Source organism: Eublepharis macularius, chromosome 4 (genome assembly GCF_028583425.1).
Source record: "Eublepharis macularius isolate TG4126 chromosome 4, MPM_Emac_v1.0, whole genome shotgun sequence".
Taxonomy (NCBI): domain Eukaryota; kingdom Metazoa; phylum Chordata; class Lepidosauria; order Squamata; family Eublepharidae; genus Eublepharis; species Eublepharis macularius.
Genome location: NC_072793.1, coordinates 10,698,465 through 10,721,762, shown reverse-complemented (window position 1 = coordinate 10,721,762; position 23,298 = coordinate 10,698,465). Strand labels below are relative to the sequence as shown.

The 23,298-nt window shown below is 44.2% G+C and overlaps 1 protein-coding gene across 2 annotated transcripts in view; it reads right to left on the bottom strand.

Annotated features, from left to right (window-relative positions):
* Positions 1-23,298, bottom strand: part of TIMELESS (timeless circadian regulator) — a 71,108-nt gene that overhangs the window by 8,548 nt on the left and 39,262 nt on the right. For both annotated transcript variants that reach the window (XM_054977047.1, XM_054977046.1), the window contains 13 exons: positions 22,708-22,859; positions 18,768-18,865; positions 17,128-17,251; positions 16,622-16,823; positions 13,715-13,866; positions 12,992-13,077; positions 12,377-12,500; positions 12,120-12,202; positions 11,284-11,426; positions 4,306-4,540; positions 3,091-3,159; positions 2,724-2,842; positions 1,023-1,131 (listed from right to left, as the gene is read on the bottom strand). In XM_054977047.1, coding sequence (XP_054833022.1) covers positions 1,023-1,131; positions 2,724-2,842; positions 3,091-3,159; positions 4,306-4,540; positions 11,284-11,426; positions 12,120-12,202; positions 12,377-12,500; positions 12,992-13,077; positions 13,715-13,866; positions 16,622-16,823; positions 17,128-17,251; positions 18,768-18,865; positions 22,708-22,859 — 1,696 coding nt within the window. The remainder of the gene's footprint in view (positions 1-1,022; positions 1,132-2,723; positions 2,843-3,090; positions 3,160-4,305; positions 4,541-11,283; positions 11,427-12,119; positions 12,203-12,376; positions 12,501-12,991; positions 13,078-13,714; positions 13,867-16,621; positions 16,824-17,127; positions 17,252-18,767; positions 18,866-22,707; positions 22,860-23,298) is intronic.

The window sequence follows — 23,298 nt, the reverse complement described above, 5'->3', positions numbered from 1 at the left end:
CGCCCTTGTTATAACATGGTCCATGTGCGCTTTTCTAGAGCTCTGTATCCCACTATCCAAATCTCTTGGAAGTCTTGGGTCTCTGCCTGACAACTGCGGTCAAATGGCTGAAAATGAACAAATTGAAATGGAACCCCGACAAGACAGAAGAGATCCTGGTTGAGAAGGCCGGCTGAAGGACGGGGTGCTCCCCATTTGTGAAGGGGCTCAAGCTGACCCCTACAGACTCGCTTAAAGAGCTTTTGTTTTCAAACATTTGCAGATTTGCATTTGTATACCCTATTGAATCATTTATTAAATGTTCTTCCTGATGAATGTATTGACTTACACTATGTAATCCTTGAGTGTCAGTGAAAAAGGGGTATAAATAACATAAATCAATAAAAATAAATTTAGTTGAACATATAAAGGATTAATTAGCATATTTATGGAATTTAAGAGATAAATGCCTTAGTTTTCTATAAGCAAATCTGTAAAATTCACCCAATAGAGAGAGCTGAAAACTTCTGTATCCTGTATTTCAGCCACTCGATCGATTGATTGATTGATTGATCGGTAGATCGATCGATAGATATTCTTCTGTTTGCAGGGCTCCCCCAGATTCCCGGTGGAAATACTGGGCCGGGGGGAAATCCTCAGACTTTTCATGCTATATGTTATAAGTGAAACCTTGTCTTTAATATCATTAATTTCAAAGAAAAAAATATTTCATATGAGATTTCCCCCCGTGTTCATCAAAATCTCTCATTTTTTCCACTGAAAAAATAAAGAAAAAGTCTTCATGGAAAAAGGATGTGTTCAAATAAACAAGAACATAGAGGGACATGTTTGTTTTTATGTTTTCGTTTCTTTTTGTGAACTTTAGCTTGTTTGCTGTAATAAAATAAGAATTTTTTTAGAAAAAGGATGTAGCGAGGCCATATTCTTCCATACGCCACCCCTCCGAGCCTTCACATCCCGAGGTCAGCTCCAGCAACAGGGCTTCCATGACAACGCTCCCGCACCCTTCCTAGATGCCTCACCCGCTGGATGCTCTGTGGTCTCATCTGCCCTTTCTTGCAGGGCAATGGAAACAGCCAGTCGCCGCAGCTGTTCCGGGCCGAGTTTGGCTGGGATGCGCCAGAAAGATTCCTGTAGGAAGCAAAAAGAAAAAAACAGGTTTTGTTTTTAAAGTGCTGTCAACTCCAAGCTGCCAAAGGTTATCATTTGCTTCTAGCACCTTCTTGCCTGATTTATATGCAAGCAGGGCTTTTTTTCAGGGGGAATGCGGGGGGAACGGAGTTCTGGCACCTCTTGAAAATGGTCACATGTCTGGTGGCCCCGCCCCCTGATCTCCAGACAGAGGGGAGTTGAGATTGCCCTACGCGCTGCTCAGTGGCGCGGAGGGCAATCTCAACTCCCCTCTGTCTGGAGATCAGGGGGCGGGGCCACCAGACATGTGACCATTTTCTCCGAGGGCAACACACTGAGTTCCACCACCTCTTTTCCCAGAAAAAAAGCCCTGTATGCAAGTCTCTTATTGCAGTTGTGTGCGGGGGGGGGGGGGTTCCCCCCAAACGATAAGACTAGCCCCTTCCCTCTCCCCGTTTCTAGCATTCACTCCCTCTGAGCAAACAGTGCACTAAGCCCAAAGGAGAAAGAATACAGTTCAGCCCTTCAATAAATGAAGAAAGGAAACAGAATAACTGATGGTTGTTTTAAGATGCAAGACTGAGAAACATAAACCAAAGAAATTTTTTGAAACGTAATACAAGTTCAAATATACAAGCCTTATTGCGCCAGAGATGTAGAGGCCTCTGCACCAAAGTAAGCAACAGAGATTTGACTTCATCACATGCTAGAGTGATAACAAGGACTGGAACCAAATACACATTTCCCCCTCCCATTACTGCAACATTAAATTTGACTTAGTGATTTCAGCCTCTGCATAAACCCTCTGCACAAGTGCCCACACTGGACACTTTGACTCAGCATTTCTAGCGGCCTAATGACATGATCAGATTACGCTGCACTGCAAGTTCTGTGCTCGGAATTCAATTCCCAGTGTACGGGGCCCAATTTGGAGCCAGATCACAACACGCAGGAACAGGAGTTAAAGCTTTCCTCCCTGGGCTGTTTTCAACCTGAAATGCCACCCCCCACCCCGAGTCTCCGCTATTCCCTTCTTCCTGCATGCCGCAGTCCCGATCCAAATCGGCTCTCACGCGCATGGGAACTGAATTCCAAGCAAGCAACTCACAGCACTCATCTGACCGCCAGGACCCATGGAGGACTCAAGAAAAGCCCAACGGAATTACTGAGACGTGAAAACACCCCAGGAATGAACTCCGGGACTGGAGAGTCTCAAAGCCTCGGTGAAGGCAGTCCAGTTCAGCCAAATGTTAGTGCACCTCACCTGCCTGCCGGCCAGCGTGACTGTATTCAGCGCTCAAAGGAGGAGGATTGGTGTGGCTGAACCACACCCCCCCCCAAACAGGGAATGGCTAACCTAGCACGTAAACGAAAGGCAGGATGGCCAATAATGCTTTTCAGCAGGAATTCCAGTCAGGCATTTAGAAAGTAGAGACACAGCGCAGCTCTCGGACAATGGGTAACGATGTTGCTTTAAAACAGCCTTTTTGGGGGGGAAGGACCCCAAAGTAGAAAATGATGAAACAGCACCCCCATAAAATCCAGTTCCACACACCTGTCCTCTTTCCTTTTTCTCCAGCAAAAAAAGTTACCTGCTCATTGGCTGGGGCCCGTATCCCCACGTTCCTTAGCAGCTTCTGGAAGCCCTTGTGTTCCATAGCATCCTCGTTCTCTTCAGACAGTGGCACCAATGGTACAGGCTGGGCGCATCCTAAGGAAATAATGAATTCATCAAGGTAAGTTCTGGCCACTGTACCAGGAAAGAGATGCTTGTCTAGAATGTCATAGCGGATCTTCAGTTCTTGCCTTGGGAGGAAAAGGCATTTTGCTCCCTACCCATCGTTTAAAAGAATGGCAGAGGTAGGAATACAATCATGAAGCCACGATTTCTCACCCTTCTAAGCAGCAGGCACAGAACTGGGAAACAGTAGTACCAGGCCCAGCGCCCCCTTTATTTACCTTCCTCTTCTCTGTCATTAGCTGTTCGGTTTAGGCAGCTCTGGAGCCACAGCAGAGGACCAGACAGGCCTGTAGAGATAAAAAGTGGAGATGGGTAGGCCAGGAGTGGGAGAAACCTCTTCCCTCAATGACCTTAGACAGCACATGGGAGTAGGAGGGAGAAGAAGCAGGAAATGACGGCACTATAATGAGACCTAGGGAAGGCCCAGCCTGGGTTCAAGGCCATTTTTTGTGTTATAACTTCAGAAATATGGAGTCTGAGAAATTAAACTAGGGGCTTAGACAAAACTTTGGTCCACAGATGCAAGAATTTAACAGAATGAACAGTAAAGGTCTGGCCTAGAAGCGTTCCCTTGATGTGCTAGTTCTCTGTTTGCAAGGAATATTTTAAATGAGAGAACATTCTGAAGTCTATCCCACACTTGCAAATTCGGAAGTGGTATAGACCATTCTAACACTTCGTTCCATTGCATTTGTAGACTCTGTACATGAGTCTCAAATGCAGAAGCACCAGGCATCTTACAGGTAGTGCCAATATCAACAAGCAAAAAAGGCCAGCGAGCCTGCAATAAGACGTGGACTGTGCCTATAATGTCCAATAAATCATCATCATTACAAATTACAGCTGAGCACATTTCAAACCATGGACTTTCCAAATCAACCATTAGTACTTATTATGGAGAGACGTTTCATTAAGAATGGTGTGCACTATTCACAGAACAAAAGAAACTTCTGTTGCTGCCTACTACTACTCATCTTCCCCCTCAGAGTGCTGCTGCTGTGAGCATGTTCTAGAATTCATGCAGCAAGGACAGAAATGTCCAAGGTATTTGGCTGGTACCTACTCAAACGGCAGCCCTCTGCAGATGACATTATAAACACACTGAAACCAACACATGGAGAAGGGTGTTTTTTTCAAGCATTCCAGCAGAGTGCCTACCTGTGCGTGATTCATGCTCCTGGGCGGGTGTCTGCGCATGTGTGAGGGGATGCCGGCGTACTTTGCCTGTTCCCCTTCTACATGAGCTATTTCTACAAGCATAATGTCATCTGCAGAACGCTCCGTATGTACATGTGATCTTGAAGATATGAAGCTTGGTAACTGCTATCCATTGTCATCATGGCCCTGTGGGAACAGCTGGCGCTGGGGACCACAGCCACGCAGCCACACCGGAGCCTCCTTTCCTGTTACAGGGGCTGCCGCTGCCCTCTCACCTTCTTGCTGCAGACTTCGTACGACCTCCTGGAATCTCCTGTCAGAGGCAACGGTCCCCTTTTTGTTTGTCCGCCCATCTGGAGGGCCATTCTGCAGGGCTCTGTCACCATCCTCCCAGGCCGGCTCCTCCTCTTCCTCGCTGTCCAAATCCTCCTCCTCTTCTTCTTCCTCTTCTTCATCATTAATGTCATTCAGATCAGGCACCCCAAAGTCCTTGGGGAACCCGCCTTTTTTCTGAAAATAATGAAGACAGACAAGAGTACACCACACTGTAGAGTGGTAATTGAACATAAGCTCACCATCTTCCTCCCTCAACACATAAAGGACACGGACTTCCTGTTTGGGATCCATGGAGGTCTAACGCAGCTCCACTTGCGGAGCTGACCGGACTGCCGTTTTAACCGGCCGGCGGGGTGAAAATAGCCCGCGGCCGACTGCTCTCAGGCGGGGAGCAGGCAAAGAACGCTCAAGACCCTAGGGTGAGCTAGATCTCGGACGAGGGGGGGCTCTACACAGCGAGTCTCCCCCCGATCCTTGAGGTCCCACCTTGCGACGGGTCGGCTATAATCTCTGCGGCAGTTTTGGGGCCAATTCGGCTGGCATAAGACCTACATACCCAAGCATCGATTGGGGGAAGAAGCTGAGAGGAGAACTTAAAATCGAAACAGCGATTACAACCCGAGAAAAGTGAAGAGAAGGTAAAGATCATTATCTTCTGAGACGGGACAGATTGATAAAAACAGAGAGGAAAAAAAGTAGATTTTTAAACTGCAACAGACTAGTGAAAAGGAGGGGAAGACTCGGCAGGAATCGAATTTAAAAAGAGACTAAGTTTAAAGAAGTTATTAAAGAAATGGGACTATTGTTTTGAATACCTGTGGCTTTGGAGCTGTGAGAAAAAGACACCATCGCGAGATCTGCTGTGGGAAGACGGGAGACAGGAAGTGCGTAATAACAATAGAGTGGCTGGAGAGAAGCGGCCCTTGCTGGAGGGCAGGAAGTAGGGAATCGCCATTTTTGAAAGGGGAAGGGTCGCGGCTTCAGCGGAAGAGGAAGTAGGCCATCTTGGATTACAAAATCATAGAGAAACCATAGAGAAAAGACGCCCGACATTTTGGACTCTTTAAAACTTAATTTCTATAAGAAGACCGGGACATTTAAAATAGAAAAACGTTAAATTTTACGCCACGGAGTTAAGGAAGAGAGCGGATTCGTGGGAGCGAGCTAAAGCAAGCCCCACGATGTCAAAAAAAGAGTGGCAATCGGCAATAGAAAACCTGGATAAAAACCTGGACAAAAAACTTTTAGATATGATTAAAGAACTTAAGGACACGAAATTGGAGCTGATAAAAGAGGTTAAAGAGGTTACACAGACAGTAAAATCGGAGCTGTCAGAAGTGAAAAAAGGTATGGAAACAATACGAAGTGAACTACAAGGAACGCAGCAGAGAGTTAAAACAGTAGAAGACGCGATGGAGAATTTAGCAGACACGCAACAAACAGAGATGAGATTGGTGAAGGGGAGGATGTCAGTTGCAGAAACTAAACACATGGAGAAGCAGCTTCGTTTTCGTGGTCTGCCAGAGGTGGAAGGGAAGTCAGCGCAAGAACAGATGACTGAGGTGTTGGCTGATTACCTGGGGAAGGAGGAGGAGGAAGTTGTGGCTATCCTAGATGTGGCGTACCGTGTGAACTCGAGAATTGCAACCCAGAGGAAATTACCAAGGGATGTGATTGTGCAGTTTACAACTAGAAACATGAAAGAGAGGATTGTGACAAAACAGTTTCAAGATCCATTGGAGATTGATGGCAAGACGATTATTATAATGAAGGAACTGCCCAGATCAGTGTTATTGGACCGGAAAAAATATAAAGTGCTAATTCAGACTTTGAAGGACATGAATATTAGGTACAGATGGGAGCTACCGGAAGGAGTGTCCTTTGAGTTTGGAGGGGCAAAAAAACGCATCAGATCTGAGCGGGAGATGGAGCGATTTATTAAGGACAATGAAAAAGACTTACCAACAAAACTATGAATATGGAGTGTAAAGTATTATCTTGGAATGTAAATGGACTAAACTCACCGAATAAGAGGAAAAATATTTTTCATTGGCTACTAAAACAAAAATGTGATATTGTTTGTTTGCAGGAGACCCATATTAGAAAACAGGATGTAAAATATTTAAAATCTGGAAAATTGGGCAAAGAATTTGTAGCGGCCTCCAACAAGAAAAAAAGAGGAGTGGTGTTGTACATAAAGGAGGAGCTGCAGCCAAAATTTGTTATGAGAGATGTGGAAGCTAGATTTGTAGCAGTGGAATGTAATTGGAATTTAAAGAGAGTGTTGGTAGTCGGACTTTATGCACCTAATGGTGCAAAGGAAAGCTTCTTTGAGGATTTAAGGAAGCATTTAGACGATCTTGCATATGACCAGATAATTCTTGCTGGAGACTTCAATGGAGTGACAGATTTGGAATTAGACAAAAAGACTACAACAGCACAAAAGAAAAGAGGACTATTGCCAAAGCTTTTTTTTGAGTTGATTCAACAAGAGACTCTCGAAGATGTATGGAGGAGAGAATATCCTAAAACCAGACAGTTTACTTTTTATTCTGCAAGGCATCTTACATTATCAAGAATTGACATGATCTGGGCCTCAAAAGACTTAGCGTTATGGACTAAGGAGGTAGAAATAATGCCGATGGTAGGCTCAGATCACAACCCAATTATATGGAAATTTGGAAAAAGGAGAAAAAGGAAAGCCTGGAGAATAAATGAGGACTTGTTACAGGAAAGAGAGAATATGGAAATATTGAGAAGAGAGACAAAGTTTTTCATACAATACAACGTGAACAAAGAAGTACCAACCAACAAAGTTTGGGATGCATACAAGGCGGTTGTAAGGGGCATACTAATGGACTTAAATGGTAGAGCAAGGAAAAAGAAAGAGGAGAAAAGACAAGAGATTGAGGAGAAAATAAAAGCCAAAGAAGCACAGTTAAAAAAGAGACCAGGAAAAAAGAAAATATACCAGGAAATCAAAATTCTTCAAGAACAGCTAACAGCAATGAGTAATAAAGAATTGGAGTGGAACCTTAAAAGATTGAATCAAAAAGCGTTTGAGGGTGCCAATAAACCTGGGAAATATTTGGCATGGCAATTGAAGAAGAAAAGGGAAAAGAAAACAATAAATAAAATCTGTGAAGAAAATAAAACGTACTTGGAGCAGACTACCATCAGTAGAGCCTTTTATAAATTTTATGCTAAGCTGTATAATAAAAAAGAAGTAAACAAAGAATCAATAGCATCATATCTGGAGAAAACCAAACTTCCAGAAATCTCGGAAGCTTGGAGAAATAAGTTGAACAGTGAAGTAACTGATGAGGAAATAAGTAAGGCAATACAATCCGCAAATCTAGGAAAGGCGCCAGGGCCAGATGGACTTACGGCTAAATTTTATAAGATAATGGCCAATGAACTGGCACCATTCCTAAAAGAGGTGATGAATGGAGTTTTTAGGGATCAAAGGATTCCAGATACTTGGAGTGAAGCGAATATATCATTGATCCCAAAAGAGGGCCAAGACCTGACCAACGTGAAAAATTACAGACCTATATCACTACTTAACAATGACTATAAAATTTTTGCGAAGATATTGGCGGAGAGATTGAAGGGGTGGCTCTCGGAAGTTATAGAGGAGGAACAAGCAGGCTTTTTGCCAGACAGACAAATAAGAGACAATTTAAGGACAGTGATCAATGCTATTGAATATTATGACAAGCGTTGTGACAAAGAGGTTGGTTTCTTCTTTGTAGATGCTGAAAAAGCGTTTGACAATTTAAACTGGGACTTTATGTTTGCCACTATGGAAAAGCTACAACTGGGAGAAAGATTTGTCAAAGCAATTAAGGAAATTTATAGAGACCAGACTGCAGCAATTGTAGTGAATGATGAACTGACCAAGAAATTGACGATTAGTAAAGGAACAAGACAAGGTTGCCCGTTATCTCCATTGTTGTTCATTTTAGTATTGGAGATTCTGATGATACAAATACGACAAGACGAGGAAATACGAGGAATAAAAATAAAGGACTATTCATATAAGGTCAGAGCATTTGCAGATGACATAATGTTAATTGTAGAAGACCCACTGGAGAACATGCCAAAAGTGATAGATAAGATTAAGGAGTTTGGAGACCTGGCAGGTTTCTTCATTAACAAAAAGAAGTCAAAGATACTATGCAAAAACATGACTAAGCAGAAACAACAATTGTTAATGGAAACAACGGATTGTGAAGTAACTAGTAAGGTGAAATATTTGGGAGTTGAGCTGACTGCAAAAAATATAGATTTGTTCAAGAATAATTATGAAAAATTATGGATTCAGATAGAGAGAGACTTGATCAAATGGAATAGATTGAACTTGTCATGGCTGGGCAGGATTGCTGCAGTTAAGATGAATGTGTTACCAAGAGTAATGTTTTTGCTACAGACAATACCAATCATCAGAGACTCTAAACAATTTGAAAAATGGCAGAGGAAAATATCAGATTTTGTTTGGGCAGGCAAGAAGCCTCGAGTGAAAGTAAAAGTTTTACAAGATGCAAAGGAAAGAGGCGGAATGCAACTGCCCAACCTGAGACTTTATCATGATGCAATCTGCCTAGTTTGGCTAAAAGAGTGGATGACATTAAAGAATAAGAAACTATTAGCCCTAGAGGGATATAAAAAAATTTTTGGATGGCACGCATACCTATGGCATGACAAAGTGAAGGTCAACTCGATGTTCCTGCATCATTTTGTAAGGAGAAGTTTATATACAATCTGGAAGAAGTACAGAATTTATCTACAAGAAGGAACCCCCTTGTGGGTGGTTCCATATGAGGTGATAGACCCGAGAGCTGTTGATAATGAACAACAATGCTTAACGTACAAAGAAATAACTAAAATTGAAGTATCTAAACTTAGAATAAAGACGCAAGAGGAACTATCACCTAACTATGATTGGTTCCAGTATAGGCAGATCAGAGACTTATACAATTCGGACTCTGCAAAAGGGGGCATACGAACAGAGAACTCGGAACTAGAGCAGACCCTTCTTAAAGAAGATAAGAAAAGAATATCCAAGGTATACCAAGTACTGCTGAAATGGTATACTGAGGACGAGACAGTTAAAACACAGATGGTGAAATGGGCTATAAATTTTAATAAAGAAATAACAATGGAGGCATGGGAATACTTGTGGAAAACTACAATGAAGATAACGACATGTACTAATATTAAAGAGAACATTTACAAAATGATTTATCGTTGGTACATGACACCAAAGAAGATTGCGCTAGGGAACTTGAATACTTCTAATAAATGCTGGAAATGTAAGAAACATGAGGGCTCCCTCTACCACATGTGGTGGTCGTGTGAGGTAGCTAGGCAGTACTGGGGGGAAATAATAAGAGAAATGAGTGAAATTTTACAGTTTCAAATAAATAAGAACCCAGAACTCCTGCTACTAAACTTGGGAATGGAGGGAATTCCAGCCCATCATAGGACGTTGATATTTTATATGACAGCAGCAGCTAGACTTTTGTATGCGCAAAAATGGAAAGTACAAGAAGTGCCAACTATTGAAGATTGGATCTACAAATTGCTGTATATGGCTGAAATGGACAAGATGACGAGAAAATTGAGAGATCTGGACTCAGGGCAGTTTAACACGGACTGGGAGAAGCTGAAACAACATCTGGAGAAGAAATGGGAGGTGGGAGGAAAACTGTGGCAGTTTGAGAACTACTGAAGTATAATATAAGTATAAAAGAGAGGGGTGACTTTACCGGGGGAGGAAGAGAAAAGTGAACTTATAAGCAGTTAGATTAATAGATTGATATATATACATAGATATGTATAGGTTAATTGATAGAACATTGATAGAGAATAATTAATGATAAGGTTTAAACATGAGGATTGAGTAACTAACAATATTTTCTTTCTTTGATAAGATTTATATGCACCAAACTGAATGTACAGAAGAGTTAAATTGATTGACTATGTGATGAGCTATATAGAATTACCATAAAAAGATGAAATGAGTAACATATAGAGAACAAATCAAATTGTTTGATTTGTTTGATTTAAATGTGGGAAATTTTTATGGTTTATGATATATAGGTTTATGATATATAGAAATATTCAAAATGGGAAAAGGGGATAAATTGTTTATCCAAGGACGTACAGTTTGGGTGTATAGTAAGTAAAGGAGTTAAAGATGTACTGCTTAATATAATGGAGAATGTATATCTGTTTTAGATAGAGGAATTTAATAGAAGTAAGGGAAAAGGGACAGAGGGGGGGAAAGCTGTTGGAAGTCAACAAAAGGGGGGGAAAGGGAGGGGGTTAGAAATGAAAAATTTGGGGAAAATTGAATGTAATGTAAAAATAATAATATTCTAACCCAATAAAAATTTTTCTAAAAAAAAAAAAAAACACATAAAGGACACAAATCCAGTCACTTCTGTTGAAGCCAAAATGTATCAAGCCCTACACATACCTACACAAACATTTCAGCCTAATCTTTACATCTTATAAAACAATGTACATATATAGGAGGGCTTAAGACTGGCTGCCCCCTGTAAGGGAAGTGAAGGGAAGGGTTCACTGATAGTTTTCAAGAAGAGGCTGGATGAATATTTGTCAGAGACGCTTTAGGCTGATCCTGCACTGGGCAGGGGGTTGGACTAGATGGTCTCTATGGACCCTTCCAACTCTATGATTCTGTGAAGGGAAGCACTGCGCTCGTGAAAGGGCACGTCCACAGACTGCAATCATTTGCTTTCTTCCTCATAGCCATTTGGAAAGGGATCAAGGATGCTCAAGACCTGTCAGTTCTAATGAGCATGTACATACACAGGCGTGCATGTCATGGGCATGCACATATGTCATGTACACACACACACACACAAAACAGAGGGTGGGCACCATACCGCACCACAGGAGCCAGGCTTGCGCTTGCGCTTCTTGTAGAGCTCCTTACGGTCAGACACCAGCCCCATGCTGAGAAGCTTCTCAATAATGCGCGCTTTGGAGCGCTTCTCTGTGATGTGCCTCATCACATTGCCTAGGATATCTGCCAAAAGGAAGAGAAACAGGGACAGCGTGTTGGGGTGGGGTATTGCTAAATATGAGTAAGCAGCTTAGTTCAATAATAAATAATAACAGCATTTGATTTATTTACCGCCCTTCAGGACAACTTAACACCCACGCAGAGCGGTTTACAAACTATGTCATTATTATCCCCACAACAAAACACCCTGTGAAATAGGTGGGGTTGAGAGAGCTCCTAGAAGCTGTGACTGACAAAAGGTCACTAGCTGGCTTCAAGCGGAGGAGGAATCAAACCTGGTTCTCCAGATTAGAGACCTGCGCTCTTAACCCCTACACCAAACTGGCTCTCCCCCTGCCAGGAGAAATTATTTTCCCTCTCTTAAGGCACATGTATATAAAGAGGAGGATTATTCGCCTTAGAAAAGGCCACCAAAGTTCTCATTCCTTTCCTAGCAGTGTTTCATATTATTCATTTCATAGTAATCAGACACGCAGATAGAAAGCTAGGGAGGAAAAGAGCAGAACTGAACCAAAAAGGTTAAATAGCCACCCATCAAGAGAAGATGGCAAGTAATCCTGCTAGAAGAGCCAACAAACCCACTGCGCAACATTTGTGCATTTCGCTTTGAAGGTATTTGCCGTTTCCAGACTCTCCCATCAGTGCCCAGCCCTGCCACTCAGATAGTCCCAAGATCTTTCGGCCCCCCAGTCCTACCATCTGTGCCCCGAAATTCCTCAAAAAGCCGCTGAAGCTCTGCCTCTTGATCCTCCGTCCACAGGACGATCCGGACCCCCCTTCTGTCCAAGAAAGCACAGCATAGTAACAGCATTAACATCTCTGGGGCTCACCTCCTCCCACGCTCCAGGGCTGCCAATAAGCAAGGGAGCAGAGGTCTGCAGCACAAGCCTGATACCAGAACTCCGGAGCAGGAGACTCGGCATCCACCCCAAGCTCAGGGAAGAAGGACCTACCGCTCCCGAGGGAAGTCTTGCACGCTGCGCGCCAGCCCCAAGCGCACCAGCCGCTTGGCCACTTGTTTACGAGTCCGGGTGTCGGTGCTCAGGTGTGCCAGGACGCTGCTCAGGACATCTTGATCTAATGTGCGGTGGGGGAGGGGGGAGGCGTGTGATGCCCTAGGAGCAATGAGAGTTTTGACCCCCGCCCCCGCCCCCTTACATATGAAAACAGAAGCAAAAGGTTCTACGCAAAGGACTGGGCGACGTATTCTAGTAGCCCATCTTCTACGTGCACACCTTTATTAGTCACCTGCAGGCCTTTAATGGAGAACCGGCAAAGCTTCCATGCCTGGAGGCAATTCTCCCCCACCCTCTTTGACCACTCAAGAGGCTATTTGTAAGCCTGCACAATTCTTAGATCCGGAAGTCTTGGCTGCCATAGTTCCTCCTCACAAGAACCGCTTCCCTCTTGGAAGTAACACCCAGGAGTCCTGAGCCTCTGTTCCCCGCCCCGTCCCCGCCTATTGCCCCCTGGTCCAGCTCAGAGGGCCACAGAATAAAACGGAGGCGTCTTATGTGGCGTCTAGCGTGCAGCTGCCCACTGTGCCCCTCTGAAGCATGAACTGGTACCTTCCACGTCCTTGTATTTATAGTAGAGTTCCCGCAGCTCCTCCTCCTCCGCCTCAGTCCATTGGCAAGCCTTGCGAGAGTCTGAGCTGTTGGTGGCCAGAAGGACAGTATTCAGAGAGGCTTCTCGACTCCTGACAGTGTTCCAAAGGGTAATGTGGGAAGTAAGGACCGCAACGAGCTCTTCCCTGACCCCGTTCGGCCTTGTTCGGGCTCATCTGTCCTTATCTGATCTCGAAGTGGAGTGCCCACCCATCCCTGGGACATTGTTTCGGAGGGGAAGGACCAACACGATCTCGGACGTGACGTTTCTCCATTATATTTTTATGTTGTTTGCTCCAATAGAAATACACCTGTGATTCGCTTTTTCTTTTGGCCTAGCAGACAAACTAAACAGTACTAATCTTACAGAGAAGCGAGCAAAATACAATGAATTTTGCAAGTAGCTCCTGACGAACCCAGAATTATTTCTGAATGCCTCCAAAGGCAGGCAGATAAAGTGAACAAAGACAGCCACACTTAGGGGGCTGTCAAGAGTCACCGTTGCACCTCTGAATGTTCTGATATTCAATCTGGAAAGGTCAACGTTTGCAAGCTACCGTTCTCACGCGAACTACCGTTCTCACGCGAAATTGCGCCAGGAAGACGCTGCCGTTCCGGGAGTTCGGCGCGATGTTCCGTGGCCGGTAAGCAGCGTGAAAACGGCCCATGATTCTATGAACTCACCCTTCTCCTTCCTGCAACACACTGTAGCTCTCAGTCATCCCCCGTACCACAGCCGTACTTTTCCAGAACAATAATTCCATGTAAGCCTTCTTGTTTGTGGATGCCAGTGCAAAGAATTTGCCCACAATGTATTTGGCAAAGGTCACCAGTTCCTAGGGATATCAGTAGGGAGAGAGGATCTTAAAGTGCGTGTGTATAGAAAAACATACACAGATACAGATATAGCTACTGTGGTGCAGGCGTGCACTTCTCTGTATTCTTCTTCCTCTCCCAATGCAATGTTCTTAGATCATGAGCTGTTATACACGCTATACACACACCCCACCCCGCATAAAACAGTCAGAGAGCCCAGGAAGGCATTTTAAGCCTGTGTAAAGATTCTGTACCATGTTGGGAAAAGCAGACAGGACACAAAGCAGATGCTAGTTTGTACACAGAGCAACCTGCTGGCGGAGGACTTCTGAGGGGGCTTGTGATTAGAAAAGCAAAATAAGCAGTGAATTTTTATGACAGGCTCTGCATATTATTTTTAACATCTTCCCAACAGAAGAAAAACTTTGTAAAAGTCTTCCAGATGCTTCTGAAAGGACCCTCTTTAAACAAGTCTTTACAAAAGAGCTTGTTTTCAAGGCAAAAACACTATGTCCTCCACATTGCTACACGCTATACATTTCAGGCCTGATGAAAAATACACAGGGCTGTTATTTAATGTTAAGTAACAAAACTAGGAGCTCCACTTACAGAAAGCTGGAAAGCAGCCTTATAACAACCCTGAAAGGCATTTGTATTATCCTCATATTGCAGAGAAAAGGTTGAAGCAGAGAGCAGGATCTTGATAAAGCCATTTAAGAGGGGAAATCCTGAACTGGAGGCTTCCTGGTTCCGTCTCTCTTAGCCAGTATACTAACCTCGGTCATGGTTCTATCATCATCATTGCATTCTTTCGGTTAGGGCTTTTTTTCTGGGAAAAGAGGTGGTGGAACTCAGTGGGTTGCCCTCGGAGAAAATGGTCACATGGCCAGTGGCCCCGCCCCCTGATCTCCAGACAGAGGGGAGTTGAGATTGCCCTCCGCGCCAGCACGGAGGGCAATCTAAACTCCCCTGTGTCTGGAGATCAGGGGGCGGGGCCACCGGCCATGTGACCATTTTCAAGAGGTTCCGGCACTCCGTTCCATCGCGTTCCAGCTGAAAAAAAGCCCTGCTTTCGGTATGCAAAGTACATTTCATTTATTGTCGTTGGCTAATATTTTGGAGTCAGTGTTAGTTCCTTTGTACTATTGATGTTTGTTAGACTCAGTGTCCAAACCTACTCCCTTCCCCCCTAAAACAAACCTTAAGTAATCGAAGTCCAACATTACATTTCTCCCTCTAATATTTAAAACCTGGTATTTTAAAATAGACCATATCTTGCAGTGAAGGGCTCGCATGTAAAAACAGCAAAAGAGTTAACAGGGTTTTTTTATTCTCAGATAAAATCACAGATGGCAAGGATGAAATCAATGAGTAAGCAGCCAAAAGCATAGGAAGTATGAAAGCAGCTTTGAAGGAGAGCAAAAAATAAAAATAAAAATAAAAAGGGGGACAATAAGATAAAGAGCTGCTTGATACATGAGTCAGACTGGTTGGCCATCCAATCCACCAATGGCTTCTCCAACTGGCAGCAGCTTTCTGAAGTCCCAGGGAAATGGCAGCGTTCCATGACACACTGAAAGGCCAATTGCTGGCCTCTCCAAATAAAAGAGGAACCTGGGAAACAGGCACTGAGAGACCCTGGAGAACCCTTGCTAAGTTAGTATATCCCATATTGCACTAGATGGACTAATGGCCTAACTCGGTATAAGGCACCTTCATAGGCTGATGTTTGTACATAGGCTTCGAAGAGACATTTTGCCTTCCTGCCCCCATCCCATCATTCCTGACCCTGGGATAACTCTACGCTTAAGGCTGGAGGAGCAGCATAGAACAGCTGCTACCTGGGTCAGGAGGTTATAGAAGAAGGAGGGAAGAGGGCAAGACAACTCCCGTCTGCCTTTTGGGCAAGCGTTTTTACTCCCTTCCCTCTCCCCATTGCAATCTCCATATCCATGATGTAGCTCATGTAAGTTCTCCAACCCTGGGAAGAAACTTCCCAGGGGTTGGAAATGGCCATGGGAGGGAGGAGGGGAGAGCCAGAAAGACTGGGGTTCATATATCCACCTTGAAGGTCCTTGGACTGGCTCCGTGCCACAGTGGGAGAAGGCGATGTGTTTGCAGGGCAAAGAAAGTGGTTTTGAATGTTTATTTGCTGTCTTGTGATATGTAATTGTGCTTTAAAGAAACAGAAACCCATCGCCTTGACATCGGGCACTTTCCCTTGCGGAGCGCAGCACCGGCTCCCAACACGGAATTCTTTCTGGTGCCTCGCCGCTAGGGCCTGTGTGGTCCATTCTTTCAGTGAACTGAATTACTAAGCCTGTGAGCATTTGGGAATCAATATATTGGACACTGAATAGGACTGGTGACGGACGCGGTTCCCATTGTGGATACGTGTTGTTTGTATTTATGTAAATTATACATCTTTATTACCATTTTCAGTGATTAAGAAGATTGTTGGTTTTCTGGTTTATATTTATTAAATGTGATTGAGTATTTGTTACACTTTGTCAGTTCCTTGCTGCTTTCCAGCTTTGCTTTTGCTTTAAAGAAACAGTTAGCAGCTTTGAATGATGGGATGAGGCAAAATATAAGTTTTTAAAATTTAGGCATCCCAGCCTACCTACTGGATATCCTTTTAACTGGAGTTTCTGAACTTAAACCCTTACGTATGAGAAACGTGCCATTTTTGGCATGAGGTGGCAACTCAAAGCCTTGAGATCTGCCATCCCGACGCACTCAGCCCACGCTCTCATACCTCTAGCAGGGGCTCACCTTGTAAGCCCCAGCGGTGGGATCACTGAGAAGCCGGTTGAAAAGGCAGAAGATGGAAAGCTGGAACAGCAAGGCCTCCATCTTGAGGTCACAGGCAATGCGGTGCAGCATCTTCACTATGCAGTGGTTGGTGTGGGCGCTGTTTTGTTGGTAGTTCTTGAAGAGAAGGATGTAAGCCCTGACCACATTAGGGCTAGCAAACCTGCACCCAAGGATACACACACGAGACGTGCTCAGAGTTAAGAACCAGGGCTGCAATTCCATGGAAGTACAGAATGGAATTAGGCACAGGATTCAACTTACTAAGAAATCTCAGATTTCATTTTTAAAAGTAAGTTTCCAGCCCTCATGATTGCAAAGGTGATGGTAATGAACTGGGGAAAGGACATACCAAAGTGGCTGGTATAGAAGGGTAACCTTCTGACATTTTAAACCCTTCAAGCACACAGGACTTGAGAGAATAGAAATATAGGATGTGACACACAAACATCTCAAAACCTGCATACCGCTTCATATAGTCGAGGAAGCTGAACTCCTTCTCTGATACGCGTACAGCTGCCAGCTCCTCCTCAGCAATCTCCTCTTCCTCGGCTGCCTCGTCAAGTTCTTCTGGCTCTGGTGCTGCTTGCCCTGTATACATCAGAAGGGATGTGTGATGAATTAAATAACATGTTTACCAGTACCTTCCACAGTAGTCTTGGCTAAGCAGAAGGAAGCACTTTAGCATTATCCAAAAGTGGGAAAGGGGACAGAGATGCCCTTAAGTTTAATGAACGACTGCTGCCCAGCACTAAGACTATGGAGCCCGTCAACATCAGAGAGGGGAGCCACCTCCTATGCAGCGCTCACACCACTTGGGGCAGTGTTGAGCAGGCCCAGACTACGTTCAGTTACAATGCCTGCCCAAAGAGAGGGATTCCTTGCAACTTGAACATATCTCAGAAGCAACGTAACGAGCAATTATCAGTTAAATATTGGGAAGTAAACTCGGCCTTTTCTAGAAACCAGAAGCCTGCTACCATTCTGACCCCTCTTTTCATCCACACAAGCCGATTCAGTAGCAATCTTTATTCAAAATGTTAAACTGCCACCTCTCCTCCTTTACTCGAAAGCCGCTTACAAACAAAGCATTTAAGAGCACACACAGTGAAAATGAAAACAGTAGCAAATGAACATACACACACAACCTCCGAGTGAACAAAGCAGAACTAACAACCAGACACTCAGCCCTCTGGCCCTCCCCGCCCCCCGGGGCAGATGAAATAAAAGTTCTCTCAGCCTTTCATCATCCTAGACTGGAGGAAGGAATATCCTGTACCCTCCAGAACTGTGCGGCCACTACTGTAAGGGCACTCCTTTAATGCTAGATGTTGCCACCTCTCACAGGGAGGATGTTAAAAGCAGGGCCTGATCTGAAAATGTAACAGGTGCGGGTGCTGAGACTGACTCTGATGCCTGCGAGTATCAAGACCTGAAGGGTTTTGAAGGTCCCAAATGGCACTGTGAACGAGATCTGGAGGCACAGCTGCAGCCAGTCTTCTTTTCTCCTTTCCACGCTGCCAAAGAACACTGTGCGCTTTGGATGAGGTAAAGCCAAGCAGCAGGATCCTTCACCTTGCTACATTTACATTTTGAAGAGCCCTTATCTTGTTAAAAATATCAAGGTGGTGCGATGGTGCACCTCTGCAAGGGACTGCCCACCGTTTTTGGGAAAGGAAAGGCAGATTGGGCAGGAAAGCCAGCGGAGGAGTCCCAAAGACCGCCTTACTGTGGAGCCGCCCTGTCCATGCACAAACAGGCCGGCCTGGGAAACCATGAAGGCCAGCCACAATTTACTTCCATCTGCACCCCACATTTCTCCCCAACTGGGACTCCAAGTAGCTTACAACATTCTCCATTTTATCCTCACAACAACTCTGTGAGGTAGGGTAGGCAGAGTGTGTATTACTGGCTCAAGACCACCTAGCAAGTTTCCGTGGCAGAATGAGGAATCAAACCTGGGTCTCTGAGATCCTAATCCGACCCTCTGGATCTCAAAGGGCAGCACTAGAGAGCAGCCAGTAGATACTTAGGGATCCCTGGTGGCTATGCCTGACTTTGCTTATCCACGTTCTACTCTACTGATATAAGGACTATGGTTACTCACGAGGGAGGTTGGCAAAAAAGATTTGCTTCAGCAGCTCCACCTCTTCATCTGGCGCAAGGCTGGGAGATCCGAAAACATCCCCTTCAGGCCACACCTCCCTTAGGGGACGGAACAGACACGGGAGGATCAGATGATTGCAGCAAGGAAAATAGGGATAGTTATTTCCCTAACCCATAAGTCAAAAGCACTGAAAAAGAGCACGTTATAAATACAAGAGACATTTTTAGACAGCATAGATTTGTGAAAATAGAGAGTCCAGCAAATATCATTACTCATGTTACTTAGCCGCCTTAGTGGCCTTGTCAGAGGCAGAAAGGCGGGCTTACAGTTTGTAAATAAAGAATAGCATTTACAGACCAACAGACTTCCAACTTTGATCTTCGTAAATGTTTTCAGAAATGCAATTTGTTCTTCTGGCTAAGATGCCTGATATATTAGTAATGAAATACGTCTGTCTGAAGCTGGTGGTCTTTCTTTACTGGAGGGAAATCATGCTTGTCTCTTGACAAGGTTTTTGGAACTTGTTCTGCTGATACACATTAATGCGTATTTCAAAAAGATGACTAAAATATCTTTTCAATTTCATTTCTGATGCTTTCCCTACTTTTAAGGTTTTGACAAGTGCAATATATAAGAAACCCCCATAATGGTTGTTGTGGGTTTTCCGGGCTGTATTGCTGTGGTCTTGGCATTGTAGTTCCTGACGTTTCGCCAGCAGCTGTGGCTGGCATCTTCAGAGGTGTAGCACCAGAGGTGTAGCACCAGCAGCTTCAGAGGTGTAGCACCAGCAGCTGTGGCTGGCATCTTCAGAAGATGCCAGCCACAGCTGTTGGCGAAACATCAGGAACTACAATGCCAAGACCACGGCAATACAGCCCGGAAAACCCACAACAACCATCGTTCTCCGGCTGTGAAAGCCTTCGACAATACATCGAACCCCCATAATGTATCTATTTTGGGGTCCTTCTGAACTCTATTCCCCAGTTCATTTTCCTGTACACACTCGAATAGATTGCCCTGTCAAGACCAGCCTTTAAAATCCTATTTGGCTAACCTGTTTGCGTGACTTTGGTTCAGGAGTGTAAGTTTCCATTGGCCTAAGTTCAGCCTGGTCTTGGAGAATGAATGCAGGCCTCCCTAATGAGTTGTCCCTGGAGCCTGTTTGCTCCCAAAGGAAACCTCCTGAGGCAGCAGAGAGAATCAGCCTCCGCCCACCCTCCCTAGTTTCTCATACTAGCACCGCTAATTATCTAAGTGTGCTTGACTGGCTAACAGTTCTTGGAAAGATGGCTGCTCACAGCAGTGTGGATCCTCCAAATTCAGAACCAATCTATCAGCATGTAAGAGAGGCTCTTTGCGCCATGCCAGATACCGAGATGTCCAGGACTGCCTGGCGTGGTTTTGGACTTCCTTTTCTAAGTCTGTGAGTATCAGCAAGACACCTGGAAGCCACACCAGAGATGCAGGTTAGCAAGCCTTTTCATGTCTAGTTAGGTAGCTTTAGGTGTTATTATTTTCTCTGCCTACTGCTTGTTCTACAATAGAGTGGTTCCTGCCCTGCATACACTCTCCCTAATCCGAATTACTTAATAAAGCAACATGTGTTTTACTTCTGGTGTCTTGAGTTACTGACTAAATGTGTGCCTATACTCTCAGAAACGAACCCAGATTCTGAAAGGTGTCAAACTAAGGGCCAGACCCCTGTAAGGCTGCTCAAGGTTTCAAGTGGCCGTCAGTTCAGCACTTGGGAATGGTAGCAGGGGCTCTATAGGTCAAGACATGCCCCCCTTCACACTAGACAACCTGCCTGTCCCTAGGCTTGGAACATTCACTGGGTGTGTGTGTGTGTGTGTGTGTGTGTGTGTGTGTGTGTGTGTGTGTGTGTGTGTGTGTGTGTGTGTGTGTGTGTGTGAGAGAGAGAGAGAGAGAGAGAGAGAGAGAGAGAGAGAGAGAGAGAGAGAGAGAGAGAGAGAGAGAGCGTTAAATACTTTGAGCAGTTAGAATGTGCATGAATACCGTAACACCTCAGAAGCAGGAGCAACGGTGAGGTCTGCTTTCAATAAACAGAAGCCATAGTTTTAAACAGCCAACTAAGGAGGTTTCAAATACTTCAACCCATGTTTACCTCAGACTTCTTTCAAGTTTTTCTGACCAGAACGAAAGCTGCAAAACCAGTATTTTTCTATAAACTTAATGCAGTTTAGTCCTATTGGTGTCTTCGGACTACAGTCTAACAGAAGTCTTGACTAATGCACCTTTCCCACATTCCCCTCTCCCCAGCAGCTCCTTCTGTTGCTGGGAAAGTTTATTCCCAGGAACACAAGTACTGTAGGGTCTAACAGCTGCATGGGTCAGGTAGGTTCAGTGGGGAAAAGAATGTAATTGGCCTCTCTTCTTGCCTTGGGAGAGGGAAAGTGGGAAAAACCTGAGACCATCAGTACCTGACAAATAGCAGGATCCAACCCACTGTTGTAATAATATAGATTAAAGCACATTATACTAATCAAGACTAAGCTAATACATAGTAACGGCTTGTATTCTCGGTGAACTTTTAAACTTTTCATGAACTGTCTGTGCATTTTTTAGTGTTAGGTAACTAAAACAGGTGCACTTTAATCTTTTGACAGCTAATTAAAAATAGTGGACTCCATCTAGATTAATGTTTCTTTATCAGAGACTGAACCAATAGTGATCTACTATCTTAACTCTTCCTATCATTTCTCACGGATTTATGGCTGTTTTGTGCAAGTTAGCTATAATGTCATTTTTGGCTAATTAGAAGGTTATACAATAGAAATTATGAATATTCAACGAAGCATTAAACCAATCATAGTTTGCTTATGCCATTATGTGAAAAGTTCTTGGATATTTGCATATGATAACCTATAAAACATGCTAATCTAGATAATGAGTTAGAGTTCTGATTGGAAGAGATCTCATGAAGATTAGGTGAGATTCTTATCTTTGCAATGTAGGCTATGAAAATCTTAAGAACTTTGATTATTTTAAACTTAAGAGTTAGTTAGGAAATGTTAACAAATTTAATTCTGATTGCCTTTCTGTGTTCTATTTTTGTAGGACATATTAATAATCATATATTTTTTAACTACTTGCTTCATTAAAAAAACAGTGTATTTTCAATAAAAGAAAAAATCTAACAGGTGTCTGAGTGCTTTGATTAGAAGTGACAAAGCAATAAAGAACCTTTTACAAATAAATGTACTGATAAGCAAACGGTTCAAAGAACAATTTTGCTTGACAGGTCTTGAACTAATTGCTGAACACTATCCAAAAGAAAAGATAAATCTTTCCTTTGGAGTAGTGGAAGCTTAGTTCAGACACAGGCAAGAGATCCCGTTACACCACCATCTGGGCTGTGCTGGGATAAAACCTTTTCACTTTTAAGTTCTCCCTAAGACTGAGAACTTCGAGGGACAAGAGAAGCCAGTTTGGTGTAGTGGTTAAGAGTGCAGGACTCTAATCTGAAGAATAGGGTTTGATTCCCCACTCCTCCACTTGAAGCCAGCTGGGTGACCTGGGGTCAGTCACAGCTCTCTCAGAGCTCTCTCAGCCCCACCCACCTCACAAGGTGTTTTGTTGTGGGGATAATAATAACATACTTTGTAAACCACTCTGAGTGGGCATTAAGTTGTCCTGAAGGGCAGTATATAAATCAAATGTTACTACTACTTATTATTACTACTTCTCCTTCTCCTCCCACCCACAAGGAAGGTCTTGTGGGGGGGCGGGTCGCAGAGGGAAGAGTTGCCTTCTCAGTTACTATCTTGTTTTCGACCAGGAAGCAGGGCTGCCTCAGCCCTCTGAGGCTCACAGTCCCCCTTAGAACTAAATTTTGGACACTGATAGAAGCATAAAGGCCTATGGGCTTCCCACCTCTGAGCTTTAAGAGCACCGATGCACCTCCAAGCTGCTTTCTTACCTGGCTGAATGCAACAGGGACAGTGCTTCAGGTGCCCGGCCAGCCAGTAGGCTGTCCTGGATCCGTACCATGGCATCAGCTCGCTGCTCCTCCAGGGGAACTTCTGAGGCTGCATCGAAGGGGGCCATATCCTCTGGAAGAGGCTCAGAACCCTTGTGGAGGAAGAGATGCTGCATGAATCTCCAGAAGAACAAAGACGCTTCACGAGGAGACGAATGAAATGCTGATTCACACCCCCACATTTCTGCCCCACCTCCACAGTCCACAATGACTTTTCCTCAGATGACTCCATCAGTGTTTATCCAGTCATATGAATGCTTGAATGCAAGTCCAGGTTGCAGGTCTGCCCACCCCAAATTTGTGAAGTCTTCTAAAAGATGGCTGCCCTCATACCTCAACAATTTACATGGGGTTGTTCAATTGTTTAAGAATCTAACTGGGTTAGGGGCAGGAGAGAGAGGGACAGAGAGAAGAAAAATGCTTGGAAATTTTTGTTATAAAGCAAACTCATGGAACTACTCTCAAGCCAAGATATTGTATGAATGCTGAAGCTATACTATAACTGTCAACTACTAGATCTCTTTACAGAAA